The 18723-nt window shown below is 41.3% G+C and overlaps 4 protein-coding genes across 5 annotated transcripts; 2 read left to right on the plus strand and 2 right to left on the minus strand.

Annotated features, from left to right (window-relative positions):
- Nucleotides 1-49: 49 nt before the first annotated feature.
- Nucleotides 50-10724, plus strand: LOC143153340 (uncharacterized). The gene is made up of 9 exons (XM_076324413.1): nucleotides 50-3447; nucleotides 3613-3854; nucleotides 3943-4114; nucleotides 4203-4342; nucleotides 7447-7625; nucleotides 7690-7801; nucleotides 9412-9594; nucleotides 9695-9937; nucleotides 10042-10724. The coding sequence occupies exons 1-9, from the start codon at nucleotides 396-398 to the stop codon at nucleotides 10120-10122; spliced, it is 4404 nt and encodes a 1467-aa protein (XP_076180528.1). The 5' UTR covers nucleotides 50-395; the 3' UTR covers nucleotides 10123-10724.
- Nucleotides 10494-15574, minus strand: LOC143153345 (large ribosomal subunit protein uL10m-like). 2 transcript variants are annotated; one of them, XM_076324418.1, is made up of 3 exons: nucleotides 15350-15574; nucleotides 10829-11335; nucleotides 10494-10771 (listed from the first exon to the last, which is right to left on the minus strand). In XM_076324418.1, the coding sequence occupies exons 1-3, from the start codon at nucleotides 15369-15371 to the stop codon at nucleotides 10542-10544; spliced, it is 759 nt and encodes a 252-aa protein (XP_076180533.1). In that variant the 5' UTR covers nucleotides 15372-15574; the 3' UTR covers nucleotides 10494-10541. The 2 variants fall into 2 exon arrangements, with proteins under 2 accessions (XP_076180533.1, XP_076180534.1); XM_076324419.1 differs by lacking the exon at nucleotides 15350-15574 and adding an exon at nucleotides 11405-11542.
- LOC143153341 (partitioning defective 3 homolog) lies at nucleotides 11891-15167 on the minus strand. The gene has a single exon (XM_076324414.1). It carries the CDS (start codon nucleotides 14774-14776, stop codon nucleotides 11891-11893), a length of 2886 nt encoding a protein of 961 aa, XP_076180529.1. The 5' UTR covers nucleotides 14777-15167.
- On the plus strand, nucleotides 15320-18360 carry LOC143153342 (UBX domain-containing protein 4). Its single transcript, XM_076324415.1, has 8 exons — nucleotides 15320-15418; nucleotides 15689-15988; nucleotides 16189-16323; nucleotides 16437-16840; nucleotides 16915-17187; nucleotides 17271-17579; nucleotides 17662-17897; nucleotides 17980-18360. The coding sequence occupies exons 2-8, from the start codon at nucleotides 15907-15909 to the stop codon at nucleotides 18113-18115; spliced, it is 1575 nt and encodes a 524-aa protein (XP_076180530.1). The 5' UTR covers nucleotides 15320-15418; nucleotides 15689-15906; the 3' UTR covers nucleotides 18116-18360.
- The last annotated feature ends 363 nt before the right edge of the window (nucleotides 18361-18723 follow it).

Here is an 18723-nt window from a genome sequence, read left to right on the forward strand (position 1 = left end):
GCAGATCGGGAAAACTAGAGAAGCTGGGGCTGGTATCGTAGTCGGACAGGTGGACGAGAGAGGCAGTGGGCACGACGAGAGGTCTCGAAGACCAAGGAGGTGGCGGAGAGGTGTAACGACGAGTTCGAAACCCGAACGAGAAACTAGAGTGGAAGAGAGCGCGGCCGGATGCACGGGGCACGCTCACGGTATAGTATAACCGCGAGATTCTTCGAGGGGTTCTTCTTTCTCTCCGTGCGGAGTTTCTCGGCGAGGTTCACCTATAGACGAACTGGAAGGAAGTTAAAACCACATTCGAGTGAATCTAAATAAAGAACTATGCGGAGGAGCAGCGGATGAGGCGGAGCCGGGGTGTGCTTACGGGGGGCGAAGAGGGGTATGCGTGGTGAGTAAGAATGGTACAGCGGGCCGCATGCAGCGTCGAGGCGAACACATTCCCCAATGGCGTACGGATCACCGACCGGGATGGCAGAGGGTCGAACGTCGTCGCCGCGACGGACGCGAGCGTGGACCGAGTAGTGTTGCGCGCGGTGGACGAGGTACGCGGGAACCCGAGGTTCTCGTTGTTCAAGTGGTTCAAACGGTCCGGGAATCGGGACGCGAGCCTCGAGAAACGACGAAAAACCAACGCCGACAAGTGTCGCCGGTTGGACGACGAAAACGACGAGGGTCCCGCGCCTAGCGTCTCCTCGAGCGCCGAGAGCGTCGACACCTTCTACAGCACCACCACTGTGCGTAGCTTCGCCTTTCACACGGGCACCGTGGGCAGATGCAACGGTCTCTCGTTGGACATACTCGAGCAGGCGGCCGAGGTCGGTCCGTTCGCGGCTGGTGCCTCCAAGATCAACAAAGAGAACGATCTAGGTGACGTGGCGTACACGTTGCCGGCGAACGTTCACTCTCGCAGACGGGACATCACCGCTAGATACTCGTTGCAACCGTCGGCTACGTTCACCTCCTGTGGGAATCTACCCTTTCCGGAGAGACGATTGGGTTCGGTGAGAAGACTCGACGACAGACCGAGTCGCAGCGGTGCCTCGACCCGCCGAAGGGTACACGTAAAGGGCAAACGACGCGCCCCGAATCCACCAGCGGTATCCGTGGTGGACGCGGCCGATCTGGACGCCCGTGGTACACCCCGTAACAGTAACCGACGCAAACGTCGCGCCCCGAAACCGCCGGTGAAACGGGACACGACCCCGGTCACCGATGATGGAGGAATGGACATAGTTGGATCCAAAGACCTCGAGGACCCGCAAACCATCAGCAACGACACCCTGGTGCTCCAACGGGGCGTTCTGTTGTCGAGACGAGAGACGAGAACCGCGCGCGAGAAGCACGCGAGGGACGCGAGCACCGCGGCGTCGGACCACGCCATTCCTCGCGACAGTCCGACTCCGGCACCGGCCGTTGCCACTCTGAGCGCCGCGATGCCGCGACCTTGGTACAAACGGAGCGTCTTCGAGCATTCCCGAGATTCCGGGCCGTCCAGGCGGGGCGATGTTCTCCGGGGTCCCGCGACCTCGACGCTCGAGTCGAAGGAAGAATGCGCGACGACGAGCGCCTCTTCGCCTTCCTACTCCGTGGACGCCTCTTTGTCGAGGCTGAGCTTCTTCCATCGAGGGGGACCGTCGGAGGAGAGAAAGAGGGAAGCGAAACGAAAGTCCGGGTTGTCGATATTGACGAACATCAGCGAGCTCGACAAAGAAGCAGCCGCTATCGTTCAGGAGGAACAGGCGCGAGCTCGTGCCTCCATGTTGTTGAAATCGTCACGGTTCGTCGACGCGCTCGAGAAGAGGAACGAGGTGAACGAGGTGATCGTCCAGGACATCGTGGCGTCCGCGATGGAGAACTCGTCACCGAGACGGGGCACCCGTGCCCTGATCTCCAAGTTCAACGCTATCAGCAACATCACCAAGGTCACCGTGAACGCGAACTTCTTCGCGAAAGGAGGCAGGGATCAGCAGCCACAGGCCTCCAAGTTCGAGAGGGACGTCGTGAGGAACGCCAGACCCTTCGAGCAACTAGATTCGAAGGATCGTTCGAGATTCTCGGCTCCGTCAGTCGCCAGCTACAGCGGCCATGCGGAGAAAGACATCTCTAGGTACTTTCTACCGCAACAGAAGTCCACGAGGAGCAAAACGGAGCATCCGGTTGGGAAGCTACCGGGTGGGGCGACAAGGATCCCCACGGTGAAGGAACAAAACGATCGTCTTGCCACGGAAACCTCCACTCGGATATCGTTCCTGCAGAGCCAACTGGTCGCGAATCGAGCAAACGATCCGACGACCACGCGAAAGGACACTGTTATGGAAGGGAAGAATCGATCGGGGCAGGAGGTCCTAGACGAGAGGAAGGACAAAGGGAGCAAACCGAACACCGAAGACCCCAGGGGGTATCTGTTCTCCCGTGAAGGTGCCGCTACGGCCAACGCGCTAGATGAGCCCGGAAAACTGGACAAGCATCATCTGGAAGGTGTGCAAAAGGAGTTCTCCGAGATATTCGAGGAGATCGACAAGCAGTTGCGTACGAAGGAATTCTCGAAATTCATCGATCGGCGGACGACTCGCGCGAACGCAACTGCCGTCAATCAGAGGGACAAAGTTCCCAGCGAGGAGGAAGCCGGAATATCGAGCAAGGTGACCAAAGTGCTCGACATCCTCGTAGAAGCGGAAAAGGACGCCAAGACGAAGACGACGAATGCTCAACAGCCGGAGAAATCGATACCGGTAGCGATTGCAGGGCGTTCGGCCGACCCGAAGACGAAATCGGCCAAGACCAAGTCCCCGGTGTTGAACACCGTCGAAGATCCGATCACCACGGATCTGAAGGAGATGCTGAAGGAGATGAAACACTCGTTGCCCAAACGACCGAAATCCGGCAAGGTGGCGACGCGTCCCGATGACGAGAAACCGATCGGTGAGAAAGAAACGACACCCGACGCGGAGAAAACCACGTACTTCGTGTCAGCGGTGACAAAGGTTGAGAACATCGCGCTGCGCAACGACTACGATACGGACAAACAGAAGGTGTCGTGCTCGGTGCAAACTAGTGGAAACGTACGCCGATTGAACCAACCGTCAACCTCCGCGGATCGACCATCCACCTCGGGATGGACCCAGGAGAACGTCCTCTACAAAACGTCCGGAAGGAACGCCGGCTCCGGTCTGGTGAAGAACACTTTCCAGCTGATCAGACCGCGCGATTTCGCCGAGATCGAAGCCACCAAGACCACCAGGGGCGCGCATCGTGAGAACACTTACGCGAATGTGATCGAGCAATCGTTGTACGCGAACGCTCACGTTCCACCGTCACCGAAACAACGTGCCAATCCCCCGCGAAGCAACGACGTCGAAAAGATTCGTAACGACGATCTAACGCCCAAGTCTCCAGCGACTGAACGAACGCTAAACACGAACGAAGACGCGTTCCGGGGTAGCGAAGAAGGTAACGCGAAATAGTTAATCAAACCACGCGGACAGTTGTACGACCCCGGGTGAATCACTCGCCTAAATTTATTACACGGTGTCGTTCGTTTTTCCCTATTACTCCGCTAACGTTTATGCCCCCCTCCTGTATATATATCTTTCTCTTTTCTCTCGTTTGTTACAGAAGACAATTCAACGGAGAAGAACATGAACACGCTGGCCATAAACCGATTACTCAGGAAGCTGGAAGCCGCGATTGCGTCCGGCCATCATCAACAAGCTGCCGGTTTGGCGAAGGAGCTAGCCCGGTTGAAGATCCACTGTTCCGTGATTCGACAACGATCAACCCGTCTCAAAGATCAGTTGATTAAAGTCAATATGTACATTGAGGACAATTTCGCTCACCAGGGACCCATACCTCTTCAGGTAAATAGCGGTACCTATCCCGAATCGAGGTACCCGCTTCCGTAAGATTGATATTAGATGCATTTACTGAGTCGAGATACGATAACAGCTACCGAGCAGGATGACGGTGGCCGAGCTCAAGGAAAAGATACACGCGGAATTCGAAATACCGACGAACGTCCAGCGATGGATCATCGGTAAAAACCTCGCCGATCGCGATGCGTCGACACTGACCGAGTTACAGCCAGGATCGCCGATATTTTTGTATCTCGTGGCCCCAGGTAAAGATTGAGAATCGAGATAGAAAAATGAGATCGAGAAACGAGATCCAGTATCGTGTGTTTGTATACGTTCGTCTTTGATTCTTAGAGTTGAAGCCCGAGAACGCGACACAAGTGGAAAAAGGTAGCACGGAGAGACTGCCAAATGTGATAAACGACGAAGCAGCTTCGTCCAAGGAAGTGCTGCAGGCTGTGAAAGAAGATCGCGAATCGATCGTGGAACTCCAGGTATAGCAACGTTAGTAACGCGGTGAGGTAATTCTTGCTTTCGAGCGACCAAACCGGTATCGATTCGCTCGAAAACGGGGTAGGTAGCGATTTTTAACCCGAGTCGAGATCGCGCGAGTACCGCCCAACGAAGAAAACGGATGGAATACATCGAGAGCGAACGAGACACGCGCGCACGATAGTTGTGACCTCAAAGCGTACAGTGTGTACGTGTGTCGGTGTGTCGATGCTCGATGTAAAATAAATAGTTGGAAATTTTGGTGAATGTATGATTAGTGAAATTATTATCAGCCGATCGACAAGATTTTCGCGTTGAAAATGAGACCAAACGCGATTTTCTTCCGACTATTTTTAATTGTACGAAGTTCGAAGGTTTTTTTTAGAAGTGATTCGAATAGCGATCGAACTCTGTTATAACCAGGACAGATACAATGAGATCACGGTTGTAACAAGCAAACGATTTATTTCCGTGAAAGTTTTCCTTTTCGAAAACAAATTTAGGAAATACCGGAACGAAATCTTTGAAACAAACGTCGAATATTTTAAAATCGCGGTAAAAACTTCTATCGAAATCGTCTTTATTGTGAATTAACGTTGCTCGTTAAGATTTTGAAATTATGGAGAAATAAATTGTATTTAATATTAAGAGTAGTATAATTTGTGCAAGCATTTCAATACAGATTTAGTTATCATTTTATCAAGTTATGAAGAATTAATAAAAGTAGAAGGTATATTTAATTCGTTACTGACACAGTAATGGTGGACATTTTCTGACTTCCTGCTTATTATAACCGAAATCGACTGTACGTACAACTAAAAATAGTTCGAATAAGATCGTTTTGGAAAACTTCGTCATACAAGTGCCAATACCATTACGATGATTCGATAAAAATTTTTATTTTTACTCGCGTACTATTTTTCCAGGAATTGTCACCTGGAAACGAAAATAACGGTACTTTCTTTGCGCCAATGACGTATAATCTCGAAATAATAATATCAATATTCCTAATATGAGTCAATTAACATTAACGTATTTGATAATTTTTCTTTTGAGACAAAACTGCGAAACACGAGTGCATTAATATTGTCCAGAGAGAGATCTAAACGGTGGCTCGCATAAAGGAAAAAATAATACGAAAGAAACCAATGGTACGATTAACACACTTTTGATTGTCTTGGAAAGGACAATCGTTTAGTATTTTTAATTCAAGTTTCTCTTCGGGAACCTCTGCGTGTGAGGTCCAATTTCTAAAGTCTAGGGTATCTGTAGCAAAAGAACGTCGAGGTGACAACACCGACACATTGCAATAATTGTCTTCGTTCTTAGACGTCAGTCCTTTGTTCACTCAACGACATAGTGTTATGGCACCATGAGAGGAAGCTGTTACGTCATACAAGTAATCAAGTCGACTGTATTATCGACGCTTCGGAAATTCCGTAGAAGCGTCCAATAGACTAGAAGCGCACAAAGTCGAATCTAACCTCGTCTCTATTACTGGTGAATGCAATGCTTTCCAGAGTGCCCTCGAACGAAACACTTGCAAGCAGAGGTTGTGAATCTCCACCTGGTGTAGTAACACCTGTTAGTAAACAAAACTAGTAAGCAAGTGTACTAGTAAGCAAGTGTACTAGTAAGCAAGTGTACTAGTAAACAAGTGTACTAGTAAGCAAGTGCACTAGTAAGCAAGTGCACTAGTAAGCAAGTGTACTAATAAGCAAGTATACTAGTAAGCAAGTGTACTAGTAAGCAAGTGTACTAGTAAGCAAGTGCACTAGTAAGCAAGTGTACTAGTAAGCAAGTGTACTAGTAAGCAAGTGTACTAGTAAGCAAGTGCACTAGTAAGCAAGTGTACTAGTAAGCAAGTGTACTAGTAAGCAAAACTAGTCTCGGTGGCTGATAGTGAATACTTATTCACCGTGCAGTCTCTCAGTTGATGAACTTTTTCTGTAACGCTACATCCACTGCACAAGTGTGCAATAGTTATTTTCTATTCATCGCACTGGCAACATTAACAGACGATGTTAAAAAGCAACGTCAACGTCAAAGGATTTGAAGAAAACGATCCGAACATTTATGATCAGCGAGTGATAATCCAAGGAATGGTCTCCGGGTAGCCTTTATATCGAATAACACTCGATCCAGAAACGGAAATCTCAATGCATCGAATAAAGCTCGAGTGCTTCTCGAGCACGTCAAAAGAACAGATCGCAAGAAACTGGAAGAAATACAATGGAATACAATGGAAAACCGAAGTGCTCTGGACGAATACTAGATTGTTCGATAAGTTTTGTCATTTTTTCCATTGTAAAAAAATACTATGACACTTGAACTTTGAACAACTGTAAATACACGAACGAGTCGAGAGATCTGCATGAAACTTCACACGTGTTCATCAAACAGTAGTACCATCTTTAGAGAAATAAAATGGCCTTAATAGCTTCATTTTTTATGGGACGACAAAACTTATCGAGCAAGCTATTATCTGTTGCTAACTGACTGTACCTCGTCGACTTCGACAACGCGTACTCATTATCTTATCTATGTACCCGTTCTTCTTATCATTCCCCCTCTTTCATTGCTCTAACGTCACTACGCGAACTCGAATATTCTTATCGAGCGGCGGAGAATGGCCATTCTTGTTTACTCACCGAGGAATTAAAACAACTGAATGTTGCACCGAAACTATCGTTCCAACAATGGAATCCCGACAAAGCAACACCTGCGGTAAATTACTTATGATAATAGTCAACGAATTGTGAGGTCGTTAAATTATTTTAACGCCATTTTTGAGCAAATGTTTAAAACAAAATAGTAGTAAAAATAAAATTCGTAAAATTGGGGGACCGCGATGCAACTTGCAACATATTTTAAACACGCGTACCTTCATAGAGGTACTTCTATACCCAAACATTTGTACAATGTGAGCATATAGAAATTCCGTTGAGTTACTCTAATTAAATAAATTTTATTTTGGATCCTGATGCACTTACTTTCTACAATGGACCCAAAAAGTAAAAAGTCACGAACGTTAATGTTAATTGGCTCGAAATAAGATTTGCTAAATACTTATAGTGTATATCATTTATAAAATGACCACAAACAGGAGACAGGGGAAAGAGATACACCAGAGGAAGTGAAAATGGAACGATACGAGGAATTGATCTCCTTAGAAAACTGTGACGTTATACCCAATTCCGAGCCAATTGAGTGTCCCGTATGTTTTATCACGTACGGTCCACGTGAGGGCGTGATATTGAGAGATTGCTTACATATGTTTTGCAGGTACGAAGAATCATTGTTAAATTATGATTCGATGCACCGGTTACTCGATTAATTTTCGTTTCAGATCGTGTATTGCCAATACGATTAGATACTGCGAAGATGCCGAGGTGAAATGTCCTTACAGAGATTCTGAGTACACCTGCGAATCGACTCTTCAGGAACGTGAGATCAAAGTGGTAAGTTTATCGTTAAAATCTGCTAGTGATGAGACGCAAGGACGATCAATGTTATATAGTAGGATTAAATTCGATTAACGCACGAAGTAATATAGGATATTATTCCTTACCATAATTACGCCATTTTGCACTCTATCTCGTAATCGGTTTAAACTCAATCGACGATTTCAAACAAGACGAACGAATTCTTGCTATTCTTACACCATAACGGTTCGCTCTTATCTTACAAGGGAAGACTGCGAACTATCGAACGTTGAAAATACAAAACTTTGCACAAATGTTCATTGGTCCAATTCAATAAATATGCCATATTTCGTTGTTGCTACTTTTTGACTTTAAGGGAGAAATCATCCCTTCTATATCAACGCCATCCATTTTATCTGTATCTGAGTAACTTTTAAATTACAAAAGATATTGAAAACTCTTTTCTGATCTTGGTGTCGTTTTGTACGCAGTATCGATAATCCACGATGATCATATGATGTTGTTTAGAAATATGTAAAAATAAGAAACTCAAAGAAGCCTGTGTAACATTTGACTCGAGTCGTTGAAAAATATTACAACAGAAACGTCGAACAACTTTTTGGAATCCCGCACTTAACGCGACAAGAGCTGCTCAAAGACTAATTTCCAAACATAGAGGACCAATATATACCGATGCTTTTAAATGGTTTACAAATCTATAAACTCCAATAAAACTTCAGGTCAAATAGTATTACCGTACCGTTTTATTAATACCGTTTATAGTACAAAGTACAAGGTTGAACGCCCGACGCGCCTACCTGAGTCATCGAACACTGCAACCTTTGTCGGCCTGCCCTGATCATAATTTTAGACTGTTTACAGCTAAAAAAAGCTCAATCAAAAGAGAAAGTATAACACGAAATATGAAACTATTTTTCAAATTATTTGAAACTTGAATCGAAGATCAAATTTGCAAAATAAAAGTATTTTTAATATCTTCGGATTGAAGAAATTACTTATCTGTAATAAAAATGAACAAAACACAAAATTAGTTGAAAAGGATCATCATTTGCAATTAGAACAAAAAAAAATCGAAGTTTATATATGTTTAACATATATAATGTATATATTGTAATAATATATATAATGTATATAAATATATTTACTTACTTGCGAAAGTAAACGTATTTTTTCCGAAGGCAATTTTCGTAAAAATTAGTGAAAACTACCGACTCAAAAATTTTGTATCTTTTACACAATTTTGAAAACAGTAAAATACTAACTTAAACTTCCTACTCAATTTTCACATGGGCTGCAACCACATATTTCAGTTTCAATCGAATCCTTGGCATTGAGTACCAAAATAATTGATTTAACGTGAAATACCCTATGCGTGTTTACAGCGCTGCAAAATTATTAAAAATCTTTCATGTTATTAATCTTTACATTACAGAAGTCATAAAAATTTGAGGTAACCTATTTTTGGTTAATGTCCGTAATTCACGATAAATGTACAGTTGGGAAAATGATGTTCAACATTTCGATCTACTTTGTTTTTTTATGCATCGCCAAAACTACCTGCCCGCATAATAATCAGAGATCTAGAACTATCGGTTCTTGGTCCTAAGTACGTTATATCTGTTTAGCTTGTCGAGCCGGAGGTCTACCAGCAACATCTTGCGAAGTCGATCGCGCAAGCGGAAAACAATGCTGGGAACAATGCGTTTCACTGCAAAACTCCAGACTGCCCCGGTTGGTGCATTTACGACGACGACGTGAATAATTTCCTTTGTCCTGTGTGTGACGCAAACAATTGTCTCACTTGTCAGGTGAGAAAACGAAACACGAAGACTGTAATATATATGTATTAGTAGCAATTAGTTATCCTCGTGTGTTAATAAAGATTACCAATTAACTGTCACACCGTAGGTAATACATACTGGCAAAAATTGCAAACAGTACCAGCAAGAATTAAGATTCTCGAAAGAAACGGATCAAGAATCAAGAAGAACAGCGGCGATGCTCGAGGAAATGGTAGACAGAGGTGAAGCCCTTGCGTGTCCCACATGTGCGGTTGTACTGATGAAGAGATTGGGTTGCGATTGGTTACGTTGTTCAATGTGCAAGACCGAGATATGCTGGGCAACAAGAGGTCCACGTTGGGGTCCAGGAGTGAGTAATCGATAGGTTATCCGTACTATTGAAACACTAATGTACTTGGTAATTACTTGACCGTTTTATTTCTATATTGATCGTTCTTTTCTCGCTTTTTGCAGGGAAAAGGGGACACGTCCGGAGGCTGTAGATGCGGCGAAAATGGAGTCAAGTGTCATCCACGCTGCAATTACTGTCACTGAGGAGAACCATCAAAAGATACAGTTATTGCAATAACGTGCAACAATGTACACGATAGAAGAAATATGTACCGGGCGAAATTTTTGTATATCGTTAACAAATACTCGCGTATCGAGTTCAACCAATACTCAAAGCACACAAAACTTTTGATATGTGTTTAATGTTGAATTCGATAAACTAATACTGATATGTTACATGTATAGGTTACACGCTGCTTGCTCAACGATTAACCTTATCGCGGAACCGTCCTTCTTGGAATTGGAAGTAATGAGATAATAAAAGAGGTGCGCACCTCGGTTTCTAACGATTATTCTTATTTTCTATCTGAAAATAAGGATTCGGAAAAATGAGTTGTACTTTACTTAAAGCTTCGTGTGCATCATAAACGTATAATAAATTATTGATACAGGTAGTTTTGCAATTATACAGGCACCGATTGTTCTTCGTCCTTTTTCGAGGTTGTCTCATCTGTACCGATCTGTTTCAGTCGATTCACCAGTGTTGTCTGATGATGCGTTAGTTGTCGATTTATATTAACGCCACTCGCATTTTGTAGTATTTGAACTAGACCGAACTGCGTCGCTAATATATCCATGGATCCGTATTTTAGAAAATCATCATATTTCAACACATACCCATCTATTACTCCCCCTGAAATAAAAAGTCAATTGATCAACGTGTTTAACACGAAATACTTCCGTTACTTACCCAGCACATATAATTTATAACTCTTCTTAATAATTTTCTGTAAAGTAATTACATTTATATCGGGACTGAACACGTATCCAGTGTGAGTATGAATTAACGGGTCAAGGCTTTCGTAAGATGAATCTTTTATTGCTGCGCGTATAATCTTAGGCGAATACCACTTGTAGTACATATTTGCCATTTTCAATGGAACCCGAACATCAAATAAATCGTTCGCACATATACTATTTACATGCAAACAGGCAACCATTTTCGAATTGACGAACCAATTACGAACGTCTTTCGATATAATTTTTTCATAGGGGTTAAGTTCATCTTTTTTTTCTACGAACACATGTTTAAAGCATAGATCGGCCAAAGTCTTATCCTTATTGGGATCTTCAAAGAATGGCGTTAGAAGTGTGTTCAGTACCTTCCTGTTATAAAACACTTTCGGTTTTTTAAGATTTATTTTGCCTCTGTAACGCTTCTGCTGGTACATCAACTGATTTGGCGTTAACTGAAATGCTGAAACAGAAAAACACGTTATTCGTACAGAATAAACTTATTTATTACCTACTTAGCTAAATTACCTACCATTATGTTTTCGGGCTCCAGTACACACTATTTTTATCAATGGCAGGCTTTTTCGTGTAGAAATTAGAATTTACAAGTCAGTCAATATTATCAAAGTCGTAAAAATATCTTCTGGGAAACTAAATATATCGGTAACAACGGAATAGTTCCTGTTTTGGAACTATTGGTTATTTAATTTACACATTGGAGGAATTACGTGCACGTTTTTTTTTATTTTAAAAATAGATACATGATCGGTACGAATTGAGGACGAGTACAAAAATTATATATACAGAATTAATTACTTTTTGCAACGATATAAGGCACTTTGGAACAAATCATACATGTAAGTATATACTATATGGACGCGTGTACGTGTACGTGTACACGCGTAGCGTGCGATGGATGTTAAAATGTGTGTTCGTGTATAATATGTGTTTCTAGATGTACAAGTACGTTTATGTATATCGTGAATTCCATATCTACGTTATAAATACCCTTCTAATATTATGCGATATAATTGATCGTTCCGCTGCAATAATTGCTGGATTCGTGCCGGGCTTCTATACTGTCACCGAAGTTGAGCGATTTCCTATTCTTTCCTAATCGGAGCATCGAGCGAATGCCCCCTTTCTTTCGCGAACCTTTGTATCGAACATCTAAAGCTGAATTAAGGGAAGCCTGTTTCACGTCTCCCCGAGTATTTGGGAAACCTTCGCGATCGTCTTTAAAATTATTGCTACTCGTTATCTCGCCGTGTACATCATCCACGAGCCAATGTTTTCGCGGTGACGTGAACTTATTATTGCATCCAGGTATAGTATACACGTACTCCGACTGGGTAGGGTCCACGGACTTCTCGTATCGTTTTACATTACTATCGCTCGCCGTGCTCCCATCGGTGGTACTTTTGCTTTTATTCTTTTCGAAACTTTCCGATTTGCCTCCTCGTCTTGTCTGATCCTCCGACTCTGTCAACTGGTTCGCGACTTTTTGATTAGCTTGTTCTTGATTTTTATTCTCGCGTCCCTCCCGCAATTTCTTGTTCCTCTTGTAAGTATCCGTGTTCTTTGCATCGAGGGCAGCGTGCCGTTTCTCCGACATACTCTGCCTACCTAAAGCGTCGCGGGAAAATTTATTGCAAGAAGAGTTAAATTCCTCCAAGGATAACTGACTGTCGTAAGTTGGGTCCCCGGAATACTGACTGTCTTTGTCGTCTGTGTTTCTTTTAGTATCATTGCACTGTGGTTCACTGGAATCTTCTAGCAATACTTGCTCTACACGATCGTCGCGCTGTCCTATGGTGATCTTTTTCACATTACTGGCAGGTTCTATCCAAGTTTTATTAGTCGCGATGCAATAACTTTCGTTTCTTAAACTGTTCTTATTATACTGTTCTGTTAATCTATCAATGACTGGATTCCAAGGAGACGCCGTCACGCAAGACAACAAACCACCGTTATCCAAGATATCTGCCTGAGAATTTAAGTTATTCTTTTCTTTCACCCTGCCCTCATTGGCTTTTGTGGAATCGGATATGTATATACTGTTAGCAGATTCCAATTTACAATGAGGAGTTAAATTTTCAGAAAGATTCTTTTCGTTCCCATCGTAAGAAGATATCCTCCTCGCTATCGTGAGGGTAATTACACCTGCTACAGAGCTATTTGTATTGAGCATTGCCCTTCTGAGGGTTTCCATTGCATCGGAATTGGATAATCCCAACAAAGATACTCCATTAACATTGAGCAACTGATCGTTTGTCCTTAACCGCCCATCCCTTGAAGCTGCACCCCCATGAAGGACACTTTTTATAAAAATTCCCAAATCCATGTTAGTATTTTCATCCGTATTGGTAGTCTTTCCTTTCACGCTGACACCTAATCCTGCTTTTTCCGAATCGTGCACCGGTATATCCAAGGTTAATATCATACGATTTTTACGTGGTGATAAAACAACATCTTCCGAAGATTTGACTGGCTTAAATGTACATTTATCGTAATTACGGGCATTAATTTTATCTTGTACTTCTGTATTCTTTTTTACCGGTGACGTATTCAATGTGTTCCAATACTTTGAATTGTCTGTAGTTTCTGTGACTTGGTTGGCAGTGGTAATATGAGAATGAGACTCTGGAACATTGGAGGAAATTTCTTCTTGGCGCGATACCACTATTCTCACCTTTCCACCGGGTGGTATACTTCTTAGAAGTGAAACTACTTCTGCTTGACTTTTGCCCGTCATTTCTTTATTATTTACTTCCAGCAGCCTGTCACCAGACCTCAATCTGCCGTCCTCAACTGCAGCACCTTTTGGTAAAATATTCTTAATATAAATGGGACAATGTCCTCCTGCTGGATTATCACGCGTGGTGACACTAAATCCTAAACCATTGCTTCCTTTAGTTAATTCTATTTCTATCATACGTCCAATTTTACGAGTGTTAGCAGTTTGTAATAAGTTGTAATTGCTACATTGAAGTCTTTTAACATTTTCATCTGTTTCTGTTTTTTCTGATCCTCCGCTAGTATTTCCATGATTTTTATGCAACGACTTTTTACGTGGTTTTTTATGCTTTACCACTGAAATTTGTAAACACAATTCGGTCATACAGGTTCGAAAGATTTCTTGCACTTTGGAGAATGGTATATGCAACAGATTGTGGCCATTTATTTTAATGATTTTGTCATGCAAATCAATTTGTCCATCTCTAGCAATTCGACCATTGGGCTCGATACCTTCGACTCTAAGTCCTTGATCATTACCCAATAAGTCATAACATGGCACCACATGAAGCCCCAGTGGTCCTGCTTCATTCTTTATCACAATATCTCTAATTTCTCCCTGATCCCCAGGTTCAATATTGGCATTTGCGTATTCAAATGACGCTTTGGCATCTTGTCCCAGTGGTTCTCTACGTCGAGATTCTCTGGGAAGGGATTGAGCAGAATACGTGGTTAAACAAGGTTCTCTAGTCGACAAAGCATGCATTGACAATCTTTTCGTACTTTCCCTTTTAATACTACTGGTAGATATGGAGGAATGTGTATCAATTGCATAAGATAGTTCTTTGCCGTCCGAGTGAAAAAAGTCAGGACTGTTTGTCCCGACCGAACTTGCCCCATCACCACCAGCGTGAGTAGTATCTGTACTTACAAAATGAGCAACAATCTGCTCTCTATCGTCAGCTACATCACATAACCTATCATCTGGATCCAACAGACCACCTCCGGTTAAGGAGGATAAGCTGTTTATAGACAATGCATTATCATTTTTTCCAGTTGCTTTTTTATACCTTAGAATAGCCTCGTGCATCAAGTCCTTAACCAGTAGGGTTCCATCCCCGCAAGGAACCACCACTCGAACGTTATCGAAACACACAGTCACCTTCATGTTCGCTCCGATTTCATATTATCGTGTTATACGTTTACGAGCGCGTATTGATTATTCGTGACGTTGTAACACGCTTAAAATTGTTTCTACTGTATTAGTAAACGTATACAATGATATAAATGCACGTGTTGCAAGATATATAAAGTTGTAAATTTTTCTTGTATAGTACGATTATCTTCTATTATCTGTCGTGTACTTCCATATTCCGATAATGAATCACCGACATTGTACACTGGACACTTTGATCTTTCTATTGTCGGTTATTCTTGTTTAAAAAGAAAGCGTATATGCCAAAATCAAGTGAACATATTCGAAACAAAAAACTTCGTCACAATTGATAAGGCGAACGCGTACGCCCAACTTTATCACAACATCAAATATGCGGAACAGACGCACTCGCCATTACCACATTTTATTCCACTATTCCTTATGACAATCCAACGGAAAACGAGAAACATGGTGATACAAACAGTGCGGCCAACAAAATAATCCAATATACCGCTTTCATCTTGCAATATTTAAAGAAATGCAATTTAACAATAATAAGTGAAAAATTATACAAGGAACACTTACCTTTCTTTACAAGATGCGCCATTGTTTAACGATATTATTCTTAAGGAAAGGACAATAACTGGTTCACACGTAAGTTTTACGTCTTCTTCAACTTCTTCTTTGCATCCTAATTTACACCATAACCACACTAAAATGGTTCATATCCGTTGGTTCCTATTTAACCTTGGATCGTAAAGGCTGACTTTCAATGAGTTATATTTTCATCGATTTAACAATGTAACGCATCTAGAACAAATATACAATGTATACATACAATAATGATTTGTATTATGTATTAAATAGTGTTATCGATTTATTTAACATTATTAATGATATGTTATTTACACCATTATAATTTAGGTAATTTAAAGTAGCCTAATAGAATCACAGGCGCTCGTTGCGCTTACTGTGCTTGTTGCATTGAACTAATTCACTGATCAAAGTTACCTATCCAAACCTTACTTGGATTTTGAAACGTCAAGTTATACAAAAATTTCTAGTGATTAAACTACTTTTTCATTACGTCATTATCAATTGATAGTACAATAGAACACAAATATTTTTAACTTCATAAAAAAATGAAGTGGTTCGACGGTAGTATCAATGAAGCAGTCGCAACATCAAAATCGAAGAAAGCAATTTTCGTCGTTTTTGTCGAAGGTATATATTTATAATTTTAGGTTAAGCTTTCATTCATTCTGTTATTACTTATATTCTATCGACATCAACTTATACCGTTGCTTAAAATTATATTCACACAGTTGTATTTGCATAAGAGTAAAACATTAAATCGTAACAATTATTTATTTTTTATTTTTTATTAATGTTACTAATTAAATTGTATCGCAACCTATTTATAGGAAAAGATGACACATCGGCAGAGGTTGCTGAAGCAATCAATGCTTCGGAAGTTTCTTGTCGTTTGGAACAAGAAGATTTTGTAGCAATTCGATTAGAAAGTGGATCTGAGACCTATAGGTTCTTTGCCCAAATTTGTATCCTTTTATATAATACATTGGCAGTTACTACAGCCATTAGGTGATTTATTAAAAATAATTTTTTTTTAAATCTCATTGAAATTTTATATTTTCTTGAACGTTTTAATAAGATCAATTGATACCTGTTCCATCTTTATTCTTTATTGGTGAAAATGGCATACCATTGGAAATTATTGCTGGCAGAACAACAGCAGCTGATCTATTAACTAAAATTGATTTAGTTTTAACAAAAGCAGGAAAGAATAAAAATTCTTCTACCAATTTGATAGATGCAGAAAAAGAAGTTAATGTCAGTAGCAATGCAGTTAATAATTCTGGTGCAAATTCCAATGAAAGCGATAATAATGTAAAATCAAATGCAGAAGTGGTATTGATGCAAACGTCAGAAAAAGAGAGCGACAATGTAGGTACGAACAGTATAAAGGTAGAACCTGCTGCTAGTTCAAAACCCACCGAAACACCAAAAATAAGTAACGAGACAGAAGACGCAGGTACCAAAGAATTGACACCAGAAGTATGTTTACACCATAGATTTCTTACGATCGTACAATATTGAAGAAACGATACTAACGTATTATGTACTTTTAGGAAAAAGTAGAAAGAGCACGGCAATTGATAGAGTTGCAACGTAAACAACGTATCGAAGAAGAAGAACAGAAGGAGAGAGAAAGAGAAATAGAGCGCCGTAAAATTGGACGCGATATGCAGAAAAGAAGACAAAAGTTGCACGATTTGGAAATGAAACAAGCTCACGAGGAGAAAATGAAAGAAAAAGCTGCGGATGCAGCAGCTAGAGAAAAGGTTAGACAACAAATTGCTCAAGACAAATTAGAACGAAAACAAAAGGAACAAGCCCTACAGGTTTGTATGTTTTCTTTTTAACAAAAACAATTGCTAGAGTTATATTTTTGTATATCAAAAAAATTTATCCTTACCGAGTGCAGCAGCAAATACAGAAACAACCCGGTCAAGAAGTACCTAAACCATATGTGTCTGTGGCAAATGATGCACCTATAACTCGAATTCAGTTTAGATTGCCATCTGGCAGTCCTCATATGGGACATTTTGAATCGACAAGTACTTTACGCGATTTGCGTATGTATGTTGTTCAGAACATTGATTTACCATTCCGTCAATTTGCAATGTCTATCTCATTCCCTAGAAGAGATCTTACACAAGAAGAGGATAATAAAACACTCTTAGAACTGGAGCTAGTTCCTACTGCTGTGATTTTAATTCTGCCTCTAAAAAATGTAATTAAAATTTACGTTTCAAAGATATACTTGGAATAATCTCACGATGCACATTTTTCATTATCCTAATCTATGGTTTCAGTCTAATATCACGGCAGCTGTAACCACAACACCGGACGTTGGTTTCTTGTCACGATTCATGTGGTCCTTTTTTGCACCGATCTTAGGTGTTTACAATTATCTAGTAGGTTACTTCTCAGGAGAAACACAGATAAATACACAGATGCCGCAGAACAACTCTACCGAAAATAGAGACACAGCGAGTAGTTCCGACGGAACACATATACAGAACCTTCAAAATGTTGCTAACTCATCAGGGTAGGTCTAACGTTTTTGAAGACGTTTCTCATCAATGGAATATCAATATAGGGTTTATTAAAACATTATTTGTGGTATTTAGTTTGGTCAGAAGATATTTGGGTAATCAAGGGGGGACAACCATCAAAGCGGAGGGGAATATACATAAACTTCATTCAGGTGGGGATGATAATGATGAAAATAACACGTGGAATGGTAATTCAACGCAACAAATGTAGATTACCGCAGATTGTTTAAGTTCCGATACATTTCTTAATTGACGAGGATTTTTAGTGCGCAACGGATATACTACCTTTAATTAAAACTGTATTCTGTTAAGCTTTTACAACTTTCCGTTTCATTGTAATGAAATCAAATGTTGCGTTCAACAATGCAACAACGATAATACATTTTAGTTGCACAACTAAATATTTTATTCGAAAAGAAACGTTTATTTGCGTGAAAATATACGGTGAAAAATCGATCAACGTTCTACAGTTCTATATCACCTTATCGATTTGGTAACTTGTTTCGACAAGTTACAAGCGATATACGGACCAAACGCAGTCGTCTAGCTGCGTTGTGACAAAATTACATCGCGAAGAAAGGAAACATCTCGATCGGTGTACCCCATATCTCTAGACGAGTGTCGAAACTTATCGGAAATTTGAAGTTGATTTACGTTCAGATAATTCCCGTAACAATCATTTTACCCCGTACCGTTCTAATCGAAGTAAGTACTCTATACGATCATGGATGGTAACAAGAATTGTATCGAGCATTGCAAATATATTATGTTTTATTTTATAATAAAAGGCGAAATGCACCGAACAGAGGGCCTTTATTC

This window comes from Ptiloglossa arizonensis, chromosome 12 (genome assembly GCF_051014685.1).
Source record: "Ptiloglossa arizonensis isolate GNS036 chromosome 12, iyPtiAriz1_principal, whole genome shotgun sequence".
Classification (NCBI taxonomy): domain Eukaryota; kingdom Metazoa; phylum Arthropoda; class Insecta; order Hymenoptera; family Colletidae; genus Ptiloglossa; species Ptiloglossa arizonensis.